At 47.6% G+C, this 18,213-nt stretch overlaps 2 protein-coding genes across 2 annotated transcripts in view; both read left to right on the top strand.

The window, feature by feature from the left end:
* Window positions 1-1,120: 1,120 nt before the first annotated feature.
* On the top strand, window positions 1,121-15,046 carry LOC142785289 (uncharacterized). Its single transcript, XM_075883752.1, has 3 exons — window positions 1,121-1,278; window positions 14,045-14,242; window positions 14,951-15,046. The coding sequence occupies exons 1-3, from the start codon at window positions 1,135-1,137 to the stop codon at window positions 15,044-15,046; spliced, it is 438 nt and encodes a 145-aa protein (XP_075739867.1). The 5' UTR covers window positions 1,121-1,134.
* A 1,378-nt stretch (window positions 15,047-16,424) lies between these two features.
* The window catches only part of LOC119182984 (sphingomyelin phosphodiesterase-like), a 35,554-nt gene continuing 33,765 nt past the window's right edge, over window positions 16,425-18,213 (top strand). The window contains exons 1-2 of the mRNA XM_075883714.1: window positions 16,425-16,566; window positions 17,169-17,399. Coding sequence (XP_075739829.1) covers window positions 16,429-16,566; window positions 17,169-17,399 — 369 coding nt within the window. The 5' untranslated portion in view covers window positions 16,425-16,428. The remainder of the gene's footprint in view (window positions 16,567-17,168; window positions 17,400-18,213) is intronic.

Raw genomic sequence — 18,213 nt, forward strand, 5'->3', positions numbered from 1 at the left:
CAGTGTTCGCTCCACCAGTGTGCATCTGCCGAAATTCGTTTGCTGTTCGCTATTTTACTTTCGTACTTATTGGCAACTTTATTAGAAGTTGAGTCCACAGTTTAGCATACATATATAAAATAAATAAATAAATAAATAAATAAATACATAAATAATATTTTACTTAAACTCATTCTCTGACGGTATATCTGACCCAACATAGGCGTGCCCCGGGGGGGGGGGGGGCAGACAAAAGCATTGCGGCCCTTCTTCACTACAATCGTAACTCTTTGCGTTATTAGTGTGTTCGGTTCATTAAGGCATCAAAAAGGAACGGCTGCTGCAGTATACTTCATACCCCACCTGCCTCTAATGCAGAGAATCCTGTGCACTCTTACGCTATAAAATAGAGCTCCATAGTTCATACAGAAATTTTTCTTAATATTGTTAACGCCGTAAGTGTTCGGCAGATTGTAACAAATCATTTTAGAATGTTATCGGTTCCTTTAATCACATTGCACGCAGGACGAGCTAAACGAGATGGTCTGCTGTGGACTGCACGCGACCACTAGCGATCGTACCGACTGTACCCTCACTCATGTACAAAATAGCCGACCCATTCGATCAGCGGATCAGACCCTCGACAACGAATGGTCCTGCTCACCGCTGTCGTTGTACAGCGAGTGTTTATATTTTAGTCACAGAGGTTCAATTTTAGTTTAGTTTATTACTATAAGTTCGACATTCGCTAACTGATCTAGTGGCTCAGTTACGGCCCCTTCAACGACCGCAGCGGTCTAGTCAACTTCGTGCTTGAATGCTAACGCGTAGGTCAGGTAATCGGATTCCGGCCGCTCTGGGAGAATTTATATAAACACGAAATGTTAGAGACCGATGTGACCAGATTTAGGTGCACGTTAAAAAAAAAGAAAGCACATGTGGTGAAAATTTACGGATCTCACAGCCACGGCATCCCTCGAAATCATACCAGTGTTTGGATATGTGGAAACGAAATGATTTTTATAACATTTACCCTCTGTGATTTTGTTCCTCAGTTAACAACCATTCCACAATAAATAGGTGTCCTGAGAACTACGCTTTCTGAAAAGAAAAATGTTACTCCGTGTCTTTTCCCAGGACATCACGAGGATCACGATGTGGCCGCTGCTGTTGCCACTGCTGGCGGTGTCGATGGCGGCTTCCCTCCCGGTTCTCGACGGGCAGGACGACGACGCACGGGAATGGCACTTTAAGATGAGCCTAACCAAGGTAGCGACGAAGCTCCGGGAATTCGTCCAGGTACGTCGAGAAGAGCTTGAAGTGACACGCTCTAACACCGCTCCGTTAGATGTCCATGTCACCGAAGATACGCTTTTGGCGTTGTTGGCATTGACTGTGAGCGAGAAATCTGGAAAATATGAAGGGCGCTTGAGCTTCGCTTCTAATAGGAAAACGCGACAGCTTAATCGGACAGTCTTCGTATCGCCTCCCCATTCGCTTGCCTGGCTTCGCTTCTCGGTAGACACCTAAACCGTGCTTCGACAAAAACCTGAGTGCAGACGCACGCCGGTTTCTATGTCCATGCATGTGGCGTGACAGAACACGGAAAGTTCCCCCGTGAGGTGAAGCAACCTTGCCGGTCACCTGACCAGCCGCTGAAGAACGTTCGAGATGAGCGTGCCACCACCAACGCCAAATCATATATATGCATAGCTCGCTGATAATAAGTTATAGGCTGCATGCATAGTGGCTGAGCGGCTAAACACATCGCACTACGGCGCGAGGGGTCATTATTTCGAACGCTCACTTAAAATGAATGTTTTTTTTATTTTTTTTATTTGCATCCGCCGCGAATTTTTCCTCACGGACAACGCTCTATTTTGCTCCCAACTAAAGACGCCTCCGGGGTCGGCCAAACTATGAACAAGCAAGGATGTCTTGTGATGACGCCATCACGTGATGTCCCGTTGGGTGGTATGAGCAGGACGTGTGATAAGTTAAAAAGTTTTCGCTGATCTTTGACGTCACAAAGACGTCGCTGGGTGACGTCATCACATGAAATTTTTTTGGGTCACTCGTGTGGACGCTGATGGTCATTTTCAATCTCGGCTTAAGGCATCAACAATTCTCACCACTCCGAAAAAAAAAACGGGTTGGAGGTGAAGTACGCCGTGTTTCGAGAGAGATTTCTCTCATGACGCACTAGATGTGCACACCCTGAAACCGCGCACGTAGGGAAGGGTGTTTCCACCCCAATAACAAGGTCTGAAGACGGCGGCACAGTGAAGCTCACCCAAAGGTGCTTCTCTTTGTTCTTGCTGTTCTTCTCCTTTATCTCTACATGCCCGGCTTCAGTTCCATACGGCGTGTGATAAAGGGTGTTACAGCTACACTATGCTTTGGGCTAACTGCTGTCTTCCTATAATCTATCGGCCCGTTTGAGAGTTGCGTGATGTCTCCATTGTGACACATACTCGTTTTTTATGGTGGACCGTGACTACATAACCCACAGTGACCACAAAAGACGCCGAAAAACCGAGCCCGTAAAGTGCTTCGCACCTTAAAATACGGGGCCCGTGCGAAGCGCGCTGCTAGTCACAGTGAAAGCGGGGGGAGCGGCCTTTCCGGAGCCTTTGTGAATTCTCTTGGGGGCAACTGCTGGAAATACAAACACGTGGCACCCATTACGCCTAAAATCAACGTAGATTTTGTGAAGTCGAGACGCACCGAACACGCCGTTACTTGTTCTGCAGAGGAGAAGCAATGTACCAGCGACACAGGCGTGGCGCGCGCTTCGTTGAGGTGGTGGTTGATGACGAAGAGTTGTGGCTGAGCCCTTTGTAATGGTTTGGATGCTTTAAACAACATGCGAGTTACGCAATTCGCATTGTGTGACGCATGGTCGTTGTTTGACTCTTCTACAAGGCTAAATTACACCTTCGCATTCTTGAAGCAGTGCTAGAAGACATATAGATTAGGAAGGGACAAACTTACGTGACTAGCACTGATTGATTGATTGATTTGTGGGGTTTAACGTCCCAAAACCACCATATGATTATGAGAGACGCCGTAGTGGAGGACTCCGGAAATTTTGACCACCTGGGGTTCTTTAACGTGCACCCAAATCTGAGCACACGGGCCTACGACATTTCCGCCTCCATCGGAAATGCAGCCGCCGCAGCCGGGATGTGAACCCGCGACCTGCGGGTCAGCAGCCGAGTACCTTAGCCACTAGACCACCGCGGCGAGGCACTAGCACTGACTCACAACTAATATTATTTATTTGAAATAAACATGTCAATACTATAAGTATTACTTCATAAAACACGTGCTAAGTAGAGAAGCAAGCTCTTTTTTCCGTTGGTTACCATGATGATTAATTGAAAAACGTGTCGCCCGTTCTTTTCATATGAAAAGCTTATGTCACCTCTCGAGCAACCGTGCATTTGTGTGATGACAAGACCTTCGTACCTGCAAACATGAGTGAAAACCCACACGTGCACGCGTGCAGCATTGCGAGGCGAGATGAGAAGGATCCGATTTCTTCAGCAAACTGGTTACGCTCCTCGATACGCACATTCGAAGATCTTCTGGTTTGCGCCACTTATGAATTCCGGCAAGCAAGAGGAATCTGGCTGGCAACTTTGCACATACAAGGCGCGTTTTCCTCGTCTGTCTTAGTTTTCCTCGTTTTCTTGGATGTTATTTTTAAACATTTTTTACAGTTGAGAGCATCCGCTCGTCCTGTGTGCCTCTACCTGCTTAGTCTACGTCTTTTAGCGCTGCTTCAAAGATGCATTTGTACCAAGCAGTAAAATTTTGTATCTTGTTGTGATATATTACAACTGTCAAAGCTATTTATGCGACGTCGCGTACACCGAATAGGGTGTGTTCCAAAAAAAGCTTTAAGCATCATCGTCGCTCCGGCAGAATACTCGGCTATCACACAGAGGACCAGGCTCGGAATCCCGTTAAGTGCCGCATACATATTTTAATTTTTTGTTTTTTTTATTCCGTGCGATAGTGGTTACGGATACCAGCGGTGGCGGTGGTGGACAGCTACAGCACCCAAAACAGCTCTTGTTGTAATCTCACAACTTTAGCCGTAAAAAAGAAAGAAAAAATCCTATACAGGATTCCAGCAGTGCGAGGAGTAAAGACCGATTTGTCGCAAAGTGCGCAGGCATAATTCATCATCCCCTTCACCAACAGCATGAACAAAACGTGCGTTGGTGCTCGTGTTGCCTTACAGACCCGTAGGTAGGACTTCGGCAATTCGTAAAATGAAGAAAACAAATGTTGCAAATAGGCACTTTGCAACTGCTCTTGCAATAGGCCTACATTGTAGGAGAGTTTAAAGAAGCCATTTCCACATACACGGACATTGGTTTCCTTTTAACATGGCTGAGGTGTTTTCCGAAATTAAGTGCATATGCTCTAATTAGTGCACAATGGAAAAATATTGTTCAGAACAATGACGGATGATAGAACGAAACAGAAAACAAAAAATGTAGTTGACCCCTCAGATATCACAATCGGTATAACACATGAAAGTGAAACGTGTCTTCAGAGAAGTGGTTGAATGTTGATTGTATGTTTATGCATAATGTATACTGGTATTTAGTGAATACAGTACCCATACATGTAGACGTAAGCATGTTAATTCCAGGTGACACATCTCCGTCACAAAAAGCAATGACTCGCGAGCGCGAGACATTTACAGGAGACACCGCACAGCACACGCCCGAGAATCGCGCAAACCCTACAGGAACTACAGGGGTTATCAAATTGTGCAAGCGAAACCAAACGGGTTTTTACCGAATCGTTTCGTGCTATCACGGCCCGCTTCAGAGAAGGGTGCACAATTTACGGGTCGGCGACCGTCCTGTGGATGCGCTGCGCATGCAGCGTCAGATTAGCGAGCGAAGTCGCACTGGTGTGAGAAGGTACGACCATCTTTGTGTGTGTATGCCAGTCACTTATGTCGCGATGGGCTCCACTTAAGAAACGCTAGATGCAGAGTTCTAAGTTTGAGCCGCGAACGCATGAAGACATTCTGCTTCCCCACGGCGTGTCCCTAGCCGCACTGAACTCATAAGCGTGAAGTCAGTAACGTTGTCGGAACTTGGAGAGGAAGCCACGCTCCACTGTGCCCAGTATATACAGACCCAACGCTACCTATCTGCGGTGGTAGGGCACCCTCATGCAAGCGTCTGCTCGAACGCTGGCATCGAGGCGCTGTATTGTAGTTCTGATACTACCTAAGCGTTCTCTGTCGCGGCTGGTTAGCTTCATAACGCAGTACTTCTCTGCTCGTAGGTGGTAGCACCACCCCGACAAACCAAGAGTGCAGGTACAGAGGGAAGGAGTGGAAGTTATAAAGTTCACGTCTGATGTACACTTCACAAATGCGCCTGTAGCGTAGTTTAAGATATATAGACAATAAAGAAACAAAGAAGCCCGTAGCCTAGCTGGTTCTGGGCTCGGCCCATAGAGGCACCAAGCACAATGTAATATATGAAATAAATAAATAAATAAATAAGTAAATAAATAAATAAATAAATAATTAGGAACGAGTGCTACGCGTCTTAACATAACGCAGTATTGTTCTTAGCTGTATGTAGCACGTCAGAATATTTTAGGGCCGAAGACCCTAAAGTCATGGCTCTGTCCACGCATGTTTTTTCGTGACCGGTTCGTAACCACCTAGTTGTATGAATCACTCAGCAGGTGGCGCCAGTATGAGTGACAGGCAGACGGACAGACAGAGAGACCGACGGAAGGATGAACAAACAGAGAGTCAGACATGCATACAGACAGAAAGACAGACAGACATATGAATGGACGGACCGATGGACGGACAGACAGACGGACGGACGCATGAACGGAAATACCTCATTGCCAATGACTGCATTGTGCAGCACATGCTTCCCGAATACTCATTCCGATTCATCCATATATGCAACCTACCACGATCCGAGGGAGGTGCATAGACTTGGTGTTTGCAAACTTCTCACTGCAGCCAGTACAAGAACCTTTCAGCTCCATTACACGGACCATAAAGCCGTAATATTGAAGTGACCTCGCAATCCATCCGCCATGACAACGAAGAAATGAAAAGAACAAACGAAGAAACGAAATAACAAATGATCAAGGACAAAATAAAGTTTGATTTGTATAATATACGCACTGCATTACGTCTTTCTGATGATGTACTTTTCACGGGAGAGTTGCGGTTTGCCGATGATCTCTTCCTCTAGAGCTTCGCCCACTTATAATCATTCATTCCATCGATATGGCGTGATCCCCTTTTAATACCACTACTCCGTCCGTGTGCCGACCTGTTGAGATGTCATCGTAAAGATGACATCTCAAAAAAGAACCCCCCCCCCCTCCTTACAGGGGGTACTTTTCTCTTTTACCTTTATATAGTCACTTATAGAGTGGCATTTACGACGGCGAATTCCCTCCAGGCGAGGCCTCCCATCAAAAGACTAGCGCAGGCCCGACCCTCCAAGCATAGAGATACATAATTCGGACCGCGACTGCATACCTATGATCGACAAAATTCGCATCCTTGGACTCATCATCCAAAGCAATGGCTCCAACTTGGTGATGCTGGAGAGCACACTCTAAGGCAAAAGGGTGTTAAAAGGGTGTGCGGTTCGTCCTTATGGGGACTAATGGGGCTGCCACAACCATTAATCTCTTTCAGGACTAACGGCACTGGGTCCAACAGTTAGTCCCCTCAAGGGACTAACATTTAGTCCACACATATACACCTTAGTGAGTAACCGTTAGACCCACAGTTCACCCCAAAGGACGAACATTTAGTCCTCACATTTGCGCCTTATAGAGCAACTGTTAGTTTCCACATTTACACCCTACCGGGCAACTGTTAGTCCTCACAGTTGCATTTTGCCGACAAACGGTCCATCCACTCAAATAGTCCAATCGAATGAACTTTTTGTCCCCAGTTCACGTTGTTTTTTGTTTATTTTTTGCCAGGCCTAATACTTTTTCGCCTGTTTTTCCTCACAGTGAGCAACAAATTCCACAGAAAAGAACACGCGAAAAAGTAGTAGCCACCTGCTTTCACAGTCACGGCAACAATGAGAGGCAAAAGTGAGACATCGAAATCTTTTATTTTTCTACATACACATGAAGTTTCCCCATTCTTTTAAGTGAATTCATGGTGAAGTGTACAAGTCTAGTCTCGTTGTCAAATCTTGTTCACTCCTTGGGGACGTCCTCCGACGGAAGCGATAGAAGACCGGCATTGCAGACGCCAGCGCACGCAGCCTCCTGCCTGTTGTGTTCCCACGGCAGCACGTACAATAATATAGTAAAAATAGTTAGGCACACGTCAAAGAAGATGAAGATGCACGCATATGACAAGTACGTGCACGTTAATACAAAAACAAGCGTTAAAGCATGACACACAAGTAACTTTATCTTCACATCTCACACAGCTCTTCTGAAGCTGCTCTGACGAAATAGATGGATGACGGGCATCGTAGACACCAGCGCACAGTCTTCAGCACGGTGTGTTCTCACGGCTGCACAATAGGTATGCAAAATAGTGAGTCACACGTGACAGAGGATGAATACAAAGAAATACGTGCAAGGTGAAATGAGAACATATGTGAGATATTACATGCTTATAATTTCACCGTGATGTCACACACCGTCAAAGACTCATTTCGATCCCCGTAGCGCAACAGCTTAGGAGCGGCGCCCGCAGCCACAACTTCGCGAACAACCATGCCGCTAACAAGTCGGCGAGTCCTAAGCGAGCGACGTCGTTCAGCTCTAGCAAACGAACGCGAGACCAAACACGGCACTGAACGCGGAGTGTCTGCCGCCAGCGAACTTCAAACAGAATAGCGAGCGTACGCTTGGCCGCCGCCACGAACAGCGCCGAGCTGGTTTGGAGCTAGCGCCGAAGAAATCGACAGTAATGCGGCCCTTTTCCACAAACTCGAGCGAGTGCAGCGCGCAAACGCGTGTCCGCCGCCGTGGCTAGCGGACGGCTCCGAGCTGCTTGCAACCGAATGGCGGGAAAGCCAACTGTTATGGCGACCAATTTTCAGTGAGTTCTGACGCTAGCGGAAGCCCCGCCAGCCCGTGCTGGGGCACTTACAGCGCGCGACATACTACGACCAAGCTCGTTACGAGAACCCGCAACGGGTTTTCGACGACTTCCTACACAGCGACGACGTCTCAGCCCAATATCGTCAGCACGGAGCTCATCGCGGTGGCGAAGACAGGTGAGCACTCGATGAGCAAGCGTACTGGAGGCTGACGGCAATGGCGGACTGAAGCACAGGTGAACTGAAGACGCCGAAGCTGACTTTCGCGATGTATTTCGAGCGTGCGATATATAACATGACTGAGCCCGTTGCCGGCAAGCGCGATCCGTATCCCACACGCGACAAGTAGAGTAGAATAAAGAATGATAACCTACTTGCCTGAGAATCCAGCGCTGTTTTCTGCCCTGAGTCGGACTGAAGTATGTATCCGACGGGCCTGTTATTTTTTCGGCAGCCATATTGGCCTTCCCAACTGTTGCTGTCGTGTGTTGGTCGTGATTATCTTGAAGCCAGAGATATACAGCGTGGCGTCGTGACCTGTCGAGGCTTGCTCCAGACTTCCTGGGTGCAGCGAAACGCTAAAGCCGCAGCCCATGCTCATCCAGGCGTACACACAAGCACTACGTCGTAATTCTTAGATCATCGAATCCAGGCGGCCGTGGTCGAGCACTCTAAGCGTGACGCTACGCGACCGCTACCGGCAAAATACGGGGAAAGACTGAGCCAGCAGAGGGAGAGAAGGACATGTGTTCTGTGGAGAAGGAGGGGTGGCCACCTTGGCAAGGCTTTTCGCGCTGCCTGCATTGCCCGGGTGGGTCATCCCAGTGGAGACTAAGTGGTTTCGCGCCGCACGCTTCCCTCTGTGGTTGCTCCTCAACGATCTATCCGTTCATCGCGCACGTCTATTGGGCTCCGTTACTCTTTTTTCGGTAAATTTGCCTCAGAGTGTATCACATTCAAGATTCGGAACGCGCTGAGAATGTTTCGGTGCATCATGAATAGGCACAGAATACTGGGCGAGGACAACGCCATCAGAATTGTCCACATTTTTGTTCTCAGTCACATCAAATACGTGGCTGCGATGCTTAACTAGAAAAAAGTAGAACGGCAAAAGCTCGGAGTACATGAACGACGCGCTTTTGAGACAACATTTGGGCCCTCCTATTATGCTTCCACTCCTCTCTTCTTAGAGTAAGCAGTGCATAATTATGAATGGCGCAAAAAAGACGGGACACAACATGACGAGAACACAAAAACGGGCGCCCGTTCTTGTTCTCGTGATTTTGCGTCCCAAGTTTTTTGCACAGTTCATAACTATTAACCCACACCAACTCGCGCAACTGTCAGTGCGACTGAGCGCATAATGTCTTTGCCTAAATAATTGAGACGCAGCTCACGACAAAGCTCGCACGTCTATGCAGAACCAAAGCGGGCGAGTACATTCTTGTCAAGCTTGCTCTGAACATTATAGCGGAAATGAACAGCGTTCAGAAGTTACCTAAAGTCATGCTAAAACCATTAACCTACACCCAGTCCATAATCATGGAAAAAGACTCCCCAGCGCCAGAGCCCTCGCGGCAGATGCCGCAGGATTTCTCAACCAGACAGCTGTCGTGGACGCAGCGCACATACCAGGAAAGCACGCCGACCCGGTCGTAGTAAATGATGGAAGTGGACGAACGCGCAACTCACGCGTTACACCAAGAGGCCGGACGTAGCCTAAGAAGCAGCGATAGCTCTAGCTCCCGCAGACCCGAGCTCCCCAACAATATACAGTGACTATAGAGCAGCCACTTGAGGTTTTGAAAAGGGCGGGATAGACAAGAAGACACTGCGAATTTTAGGCGGAAATAACATCACCGATCACTCAATGGTATGGTTCCCGGCACACATGAACAGCTTAGGAGTCTATACTGCGGATTCTTAACGAAACCACGCACGAGGTGGCGCGATGACTCATTGCCCATGTCACTCGGGCTTCCCTTGCTACACTACACATGGAGTGCAGGGATTAGCTTTTCACTTCAAATGAAATCATGAAGCACTTTTTCTAAGCCAGCGAGAGTTTTCGCTCCCAGAGAAGAAATTAGTGCGCAGCCAGTCGGTCACGTTACGCTAACTCAAGACTAACTCATTCCTCAGCCCCTGGCGAATGAAGTATATCGACCCAGACTACGATGGACAACATATGTGTGAACAGTGTCGTGAACGTCTAGATTTCAACTATATGCTCTGTGGTTGTGCATCGACTGACGTGCCATGAACAAGAAACAGTGGGCCAAAGTGTTCAAAAGTTCTTCTCTAGCAGACCAACTTCGGGCTGTCCAGGAGGCCCTCGAGGCGGCGGAGAGCTTCGAACTCTCTGTACCGACGTGGGAGATGCTCTCTACACCTTGCGTTTAGCCGAGTGTCCTTCAGGACCCCTTTTCGGGTGAGAAAGTTTCACCATCACACCACCACCGCACTAGTGGGTCTGTTTACTTCCAATATTGCCACCTAAACATTTGAAGGTGGCAACAAATTTCGGCGAAGTTTTACGCAGATCAAATTCAGGAACACAAATGAGCTTTTATAGGACAGCGAGTACACTAAAGAATTGTTTTTGCTTCCCGTGAAACATTTTGCTTCTGAGATGTGCATAGGAAACGTAGTGCGCACAGAACAGTGCCTTCAAAATGTGTCGCTTTATTACGTCCTGACTGTTTTTTGAGAAAGTTACTACTCCCGTAATTAGGGTGGTAATCGCCGGGCTAATTGTAACGGCTGACATATCGGACCCCTGAACTGCACCACAAAAGCTTGGAAATTTAGTGTTGGTCCTTGTGTCCTTTTGGTGCGTCAGTAAATCACGACTGTGGTCCAAAAAAACGAGGCAGAAACAAAAGTTGATAACGAAACCAATAAGGCATTTTCACATGAGGCATACCAAACAAAACTTGAACGAGCACACTCGGCAGTTATCCAATACAATATGACACCAATATGAACATACTCAAGTACACGCAGAAGAATTGGCGCAAACAACACCTGCTACGATGCAATCTCGTGCATTAGCTGACCAAGGCATCTATAGACTAAAATTTTCAACTGTATTCAGTTTGAATTCTTGGAAGAAAGCTTGAGTGCTTCTGTTCAAAGAAACACTCGCTCGAAGTTCAGCGCCGGTTGTCGTTCCACTGAGTCCACGGTTTCTCTTCTAGAAAGCTCTCACGTCGTTATCTGACCGCACTTGAATGTATAAACTTCTTCGCTGGAAACATGTCCGCCACTCACGCGCTGCCACTGCAGGTCACGATTTCGTCCACTGGTGGAAAACACACACTCACTGCATCACCTGCTTTGTCTTCGTAGGACAAGTTTCGCACGCTGGCGGAAAACTCCCATTTGATCTGCTGCTTCGCCTTCTCCCACAGTCTGGTTATGTAGGCTCGCCCTGTGTTCTCGAAGTTTCGTCGGTGCGCCACAGAGCCAAAGCTGGAGAAGAGGTGGAACCTTTCTCAAAATCTTCGCGACCCATGGCGCAACCAGGTAGTGGTTGCGCAACGGGTCGCAAAGACCTCACCCCTTCCTTCTCGCCCCTACCTTTTCGATATTTCTAGAGACCACTCGGCGATAGCTTCGAGGAGGTTGGTTGGTGTAGCGGCGGCGCTTTCGAGGGGGAGATGAGGCGCGGGCATGGCGTCTTTTGATGCTTGTTTATTTTTTGCACCGGCTTTAGTCGCGTCTGCCCGGCGTCTCAATTTCACGTAGCCGTTGGGATCTGGTGGTGGTGGTGAAAAACTTCATTTGTGTGAAGGCCAAGGTGTAAAATAACAGTTTAAAAATTGAAAATCAGCGTTGTGGGCGGCCGTCAGGCTGCTCGCAGTGTCGTCCAGGCAGAGCCTAGCCGCGACATCCTCCAGCCAAGTCAGCAGCCGAAAAGGCACGCGCTTTCGTGAGCGCTCGTTTGTGACAGATAGACCTTATGTTAGAGGCACAATGAATGCTGGGGAAATGATCATGCCTTTTTTCCGACATTAATTGCACTTTTGTACATCTGACGTTTCCCACAGCGCAATAAATAACCCCACTGCAAAACTTTGGCCCTCACGTCTCACAGTTGCGGCCTCCCTTGAACGACTCTTGCGTATATCTCTCAAGGATGCAAATGTTTAGGTAGTGTATTTCGTCTGGTCGACGTTCAACTATTTCAGGCATATTAATACGTAGATTCTTACTTATAGCCTGTGGCGCCGCTTTGTGTGTCACCAACCTCACTAGCGCTACTAGCACCACTCTCCTTTCTTTGCCAGATGATTGTTGAATAGATGTTCTTATCTTGTTAGCCACCAACACGTTCTGTTTGCACGCTGGCTTGCTCAGCGTCTCACATGGTGCCAGATGGATTGATATGTGAGGTTTAACGTCCCAAAGCCATTATATGATTATGAGAGACACCATAGTGGAGGGCTCTGGAAATTTTGACTACCTGGGGTTCTTTAACATGCACTCAAATTAGTGCACCCGACGCTACAGCATTTTCGCCTCTATTTAAAATGCAGTCGTCCCAGCCGGCATTCGACCCCATGACCTGCGGGTAAGCAGCCGAACACCTTATCCACTAGACCATCGCGCGGGGCTCTCATATGGTGCCAGAAGCCCGTACGAAGTAGGTCTAGTTTCTTTGGCCTAGCCAGAGGTCTTCACTGAACAGCTACGCACCCGTGCTGTCTTGCCATGGCTACAGCAGTAGCAGGAATACGTATTTGCTGTCAGCACCGAAGTCCCTGGATACGACGCAAGATATTTAGGTATACATAGAATGGAAACTTTGGGAAATCGACTACAAGCTCTATGCCACGGTGTCTGGACTACAAAATAGTAATATGGCGCCGTAAACGGAATTGGCACTATCGACCAGCGCTGTCAACATTGTGTTGAGCTCGAACAGGATAGCAGGTGAATGAAGGGAGCTGCAATGTGAACGCATGTCTTGTATTTCGCCTGCGCCATACTCCTTAAACATGTGAAAATGTAAGTTCCATGCATTGCTGCCGCAGCATGTTGGAACGCTAAGCATCGTTACAGTGCGGCCGTGGTCAATTGCACCAGCTTACACGCGCAAAACGTGTTTCACTTTCACGGCTACGCTCTACTTCGTATGCACCATGCATGGTCGCACTCGAAGCATTCCACCTCGGCAGGCAATCTTGTAACACCTTCCGTTACACCTTGTCTCCTTGGTAAATCATGCGGCCTCCTTCTCTTCCAACCTTTCATGAGGCTCATCCTTTATGCCTCCCATTTCAGGGAATGCCGATGAGAGCACCACAAGGTCCACAAAAACAACTCTGCTAAACACTTACTAGCTGATAACCTGTAGACAAAGACCTCCTCTACTCCTTTCAGTCATGGAATGTACAAATGTACACGCCGAATTCAACGGCACGTCATGCACCATGGGTTGCATCAAATGGCTTGAATTTTGGTGTGCACATTCTTGCAGGCCTCTTGACTCGACAACTGGCGATCATTTAACTATTTTGTGGTGCGTATTGCTGCAGAAAATCACTTTTATAGATGCGCTACCATGTTTCAACGATTGTTCGACGTGACGCGTTCCAGGACCAACGTGAAAAGTATTTTCTATTAGCTCGAAACAAATACACAAAAAATGCGCATGCATTTCGGGCCTATACTGGACTCTCTTTATCCAAGTGGTGAAACTAACTCGTGGCAGAATAAATTGCTAATTATTTTCGTACACAACATTTACAATAAAAAAAAAAACTCACACGAAATAACGCTTGCCTTCATTTTCTTACGTAGAATTCAATACTGAGTTCCTTGGCATTATGCCACGCGAAATTGATACGTTTCTGACAGCAAATCACAATTCGTGACTGAAGGGGCCACCGACGGCTCACAACCAAGTACAACACGCACGCGTTTGACTGCAACAAGCTCATTTGTGTATTTTGTGGTGTTCGCAGGGGGCTTCCCGTCTCTCTACGGACCACCACCACATGCCCAGCTGTGGCATCTGTAGCTGGGCTGCCGGCAGTGTGCTCAAAGATATACGTCGTGGTCTGTCCAAGGACGTGATCGCCGACAACCTGGACCATGAATGTAAGCTGTTTGGTCTCGCCGGCTCAGAACGCGTCTGCGACGGACTCATCAGCAACTTCAAGGTACGCTCCCCTCTCGTATTTTATCACTGCATAAGCCCGCGGAAACCTTTTAAAAAATGTTCTGACATTGGTTCTTGGTGTCCGGCCTAGGGTGAGGTACAATCTTTGAGTTCGTGCGCATTGTTTCACTCGAGAAGTGTTTGGCTTGTTACATTTACTATGAAGAACAATGCCTAAGTGACACAGCAAGAAGCACGAAGCCTACAAAATATTCACCGATTTGTAATCATTGAAGGACGTGAACTGCCGATATATATGCTGTCTTAAGCAATATATGCTCTGCTTCGTGTTGATTTGGTAAACCTAATTCATCCGCAATGAACAGAACTGAACACTTCCCTGGTGAGTTTGTTACACACATGTTTCTCTGAAAAGCTGAAAGAGAAAACAAGAGTGCACTCGTAGCCATTTGCATTCGTTGACGTGGGACAACGCCTCGCATCGGCTACCTTGATTATACCCTCCACCAACTTCGTCTCGAAGGGTTACGCTTATGCATGCCTTAGCACCCCAAAAAGCCATTTGCATTTGTTTCTGGATCTGTATGTATACTGGTATTAATTAGCGCAAGTGAAGGCACTGCAATAATTTTATGACAACCTAAGCCTTCTTTGACGTGCTTAGGCTTTGTAGCTTTGTTGAATGGCGGTGATTTGATACACCATTCATGTTTATCGTATCTTCTATCACAATGCTTTTGATGCACAGAGGGGTCCACTGTTAAAGGAAACACTGGTGCGCATGTCGTCTGCTCGGCGCCACCGCCAGCTGGCTGTGGCCACTCGCTTCGCGCAGGAGCAGTGAGCGCTGTGAGCAGCGCTATTTTGTCTTCTGCTACAGTTGCGGCCACACTCCAGATAACCGCGAAGGAAGCAAGCCATCCCGCGCATTAAAATGGTCTTCAGGCTACATTGCCCGCTAAGATGGCAAGCTGTTGCAAAGGTGAAAGGAGATTAGATTATGTGAAATACTACCTCTCTGATATTTTTGGCGGGGTAAGAAGCATGACTACTTTACGGATGTCGTTTTTCAGCATAGCTATATTAAAATATACGTTTACTTGTGGAGCGCGTATTTAATGTGCACTGATGCAGGTTCGAGTTGCTGCAGTGCACAACTCGATGCGCACTGCAGCAACTCGAATCTGCATCAGTGCGTAAGCTACACAATAAACTTACAAGCGCCTTTAACTGGCGCCCCCAAAAAGCTTTCTCGAAGCTGGCAATTCTTTGTCTAACGCGAATGAAATACGGCAATCCTTCTGATGTGTCAGGTGACATTTATTCGATTATAGATCATTCCCATCATTTTCTTTCTATCTTGGGAGAAAGGAACCATTTTCAAAATTTTGCGACTTCGGCCACGCTTTGCGTTGAGTTGAAGCACGAGCGCAACTGTAGCGGACGACAAACGAGCGCTCACTGCTCCTGCGCAAAACTAAAGTTGCCGCAGCCGGCCAGTTGCCTTTAACTGAGAACCCCTCTGTACCTAATTTTTTCTTGTGCATACCGCCATTGTTTGATGGGTAGGTCACTGCAAATATTAACACTAACCTTTTAGGGGCGAAACTCCTTAGGGTATGGGTCTGTCTGTCCTCCGTTGGTGTATGTAGCCACCGGTGGCACATACCCGCTCTAGAGCCGGTATATGCCACAGGGGATGTTAGGTGGAAGACGGTGGTACTTGGAGTGTTCACTAGATGGACGCATGGACAGACGCAAGGGCGGACGGACCGACAGACTAGCAGATGGACGGATGGGTGGATGGACGCGCGGAGCGAATATGTGCCACAGGGAATGCGAGATGCGAGATGGCGGTACTTGGAGTGTTCCTTAAATGGACACACGAATGGGTGGACAGACAGACTAGAAGGTAGACGGACAGATAGGCGGACGCACAGATAGATGGACGGACGCACGAACGCACGGGCAGACGGATGGACGCATAGACAGACGCATGGAGGTCGCGTGGACGGATGGAAGCAAAAATGAGCGGATAGACGGGAGCACAGACGGGCTAACTGACGCTTCGCCCGACTCGTCATCACTCACTGCGTGGATATGCTGTGGTTTTTTACACCTAATATTTAGTTGTTTGTTCAGCCTGCACTGCCAATTTCTATAGTAAACGAATCTTACGCGATACACAATGAAAATTTGCTAACGCAGGACGAGTTCTTCCACGTCATGAAGAGGACTACACTGAGCGCTCACGAAGTATGCAGCTCAGTACTTGGCCAAGACTGTGGGGACAAAGGGGCGCCCAACTGGACCATCACACTACCCAAGACGAGGAAGCCTAATCCCGTGCCTCCGACACCCCAGGTGCAGTATTCTGGTGCTCGCGAATTTCTAAGTCAAACGTGCACACAGCAGTCGACAGCCATTTACAAAGTATAGCAGGTAAGAATCGCTTCCGGGGTCATCTCCAAAAAGCTGTCTTTATAACCGATGTGGCAGATTCTGCTGTGAACAGCGAGAAAATGGTGCATGGGATACGGGACTCACGGACAGGCATCACAGCAGCTACGTCTTATAGCCGTCATCCTGCGTCCAGTTTTTGTGGTGTGTGCACAGAACGCGTGCGTAACATACAAGCAGAACCGCATGTGAGCTTTGGTACCAATAAGTCCTACAAAGGAGCATCGTGATCTGAAGATGAACGTTACGTTATAAGTTAAGGAGTTTTCAGACGTTTATTTAAGTGGTTTTTGACGTCAAGTTGGAACACCGAAGAAAGACTGATCCGTTAACGGAGAACATCTGCTCATGCAGTTTACGAAGGCTGCTGAACCGAAGGAGCGTGTCGTCACGAAGCCTACCTTCTTTGTAGCAATGCACTAGTACTAGTAATCAAAATACGGGAGTGTTCACTAAGAGCTTGAACTAGAAATTTTTAGGTTGAGTGTTTTGCTCTTCTCGAACAGCGGGATGCTCTGAAGCTGCGCTTTCTGCACGTTACTGACACGCACGTGGACATGCGATACGCGGAGGGCAGCCGAGCCGACTGCCCCGAACCCCTGTGCTGCCGCGAGGACAACGGCAAGGCCCACTGGCTGATCAACGTACCCGCTGGCCACTGGGGCTCTCTGCACAAGTGCGACTTGCCTGCCAGGACGTTCGAGAACATGCTCCAAGAAGTGCGGGATTACCACAAGGTGAGCACTGGGTTCTGTTGTCCTGCTCTGACGATGGCTCACAACCAATGCAGGCGACTGGGTGGGACTATATGTCCGTGAAGTTCTATAGGCACACATTACTGGAATGCATAGTAAGTAATGCAGTGATTAATATGGCTGAATTATAATATTGGCATGCATTAAGAGGTCTTTGAAGCATCGATTTGTTTATCTCTTTATTTCGGTGTTTTTTTTATTTTGCATGCGGAAACATTTTTGGTGATTAAAACACAAAAAGTACTAATGAGCAGATAATATAATTTGAGCAGATACTATAATGATATGAGATATGAGCAGATAATATAATGTTTTTCGAACTGCAATGTCTGGTGTTGAAAATTGTGATAAAATATGGTTTCGTAAGCAGATTTTTATCAGCTAAACATTTACCTGCAGGGGAAAATGAGACGCTCTAAATGTTCCGGATGTAGCAATGTTCATGTGAATAGGGGCATTGTTAGTTTTACAGCAGAAGAAAGGTAGATGCAACTGGTAGGGAAGGCTCTGTAGAAGCCCCCACGTTCAAAAAATGGCGTCTGATCAGCTGCTCATGAGGCTTAGCACCATCTCTGTGAGAAGGGAACACTTCTGGCGGAACAAAAAATAAAGCGGACGTGATGCAATAGCTGGCAAACAAGTGACTTCATTTCGTCTGCGCTAGTACAAACTTTGATCCCAAATTACTTTTCATAGGCCCGTGATCGCTAAGGACTCGAGTTAAGGCAATCACCGGTGAGTCCTCCACGAAGGCGCTTCAAGCCGACGCCAGCTGACTTAATACGGACGCATGACT

This window comes from Rhipicephalus microplus, unplaced genomic scaffold (genome assembly GCF_043290135.1).
Source record: "Rhipicephalus microplus isolate Deutch F79 unplaced genomic scaffold, USDA_Rmic scaffold_20, whole genome shotgun sequence".
Lineage (NCBI taxonomy): Eukaryota > Metazoa > Arthropoda > Arachnida > Ixodida > Ixodidae > Rhipicephalus > Rhipicephalus microplus.

Excerpts from the sequence above, each read along its gene's own strand:
- LOC142785289 (XM_075883752.1), top strand. The coding sequence starts at position 1,135 with ATGTGGCCGCTGCTGTTGCCACTGCTGGCGGTGTCGATGGCGGCTTCC. Across the intron at positions 1,279-14,044 it reads AGCTCCGGGAATTCGTCCAG|GGGGCTTCCCGTCTCTCTAC; the intron begins GTACGTCGAGAA and ends TGGTGTTCGCAG. Across the intron at positions 14,243-14,950 it reads GACTCATCAGCAACTTCAAG|AGGGGTCCACTGTTAAAGGA; the intron begins GTACGCTCCCCT and ends TTTGATGCACAG.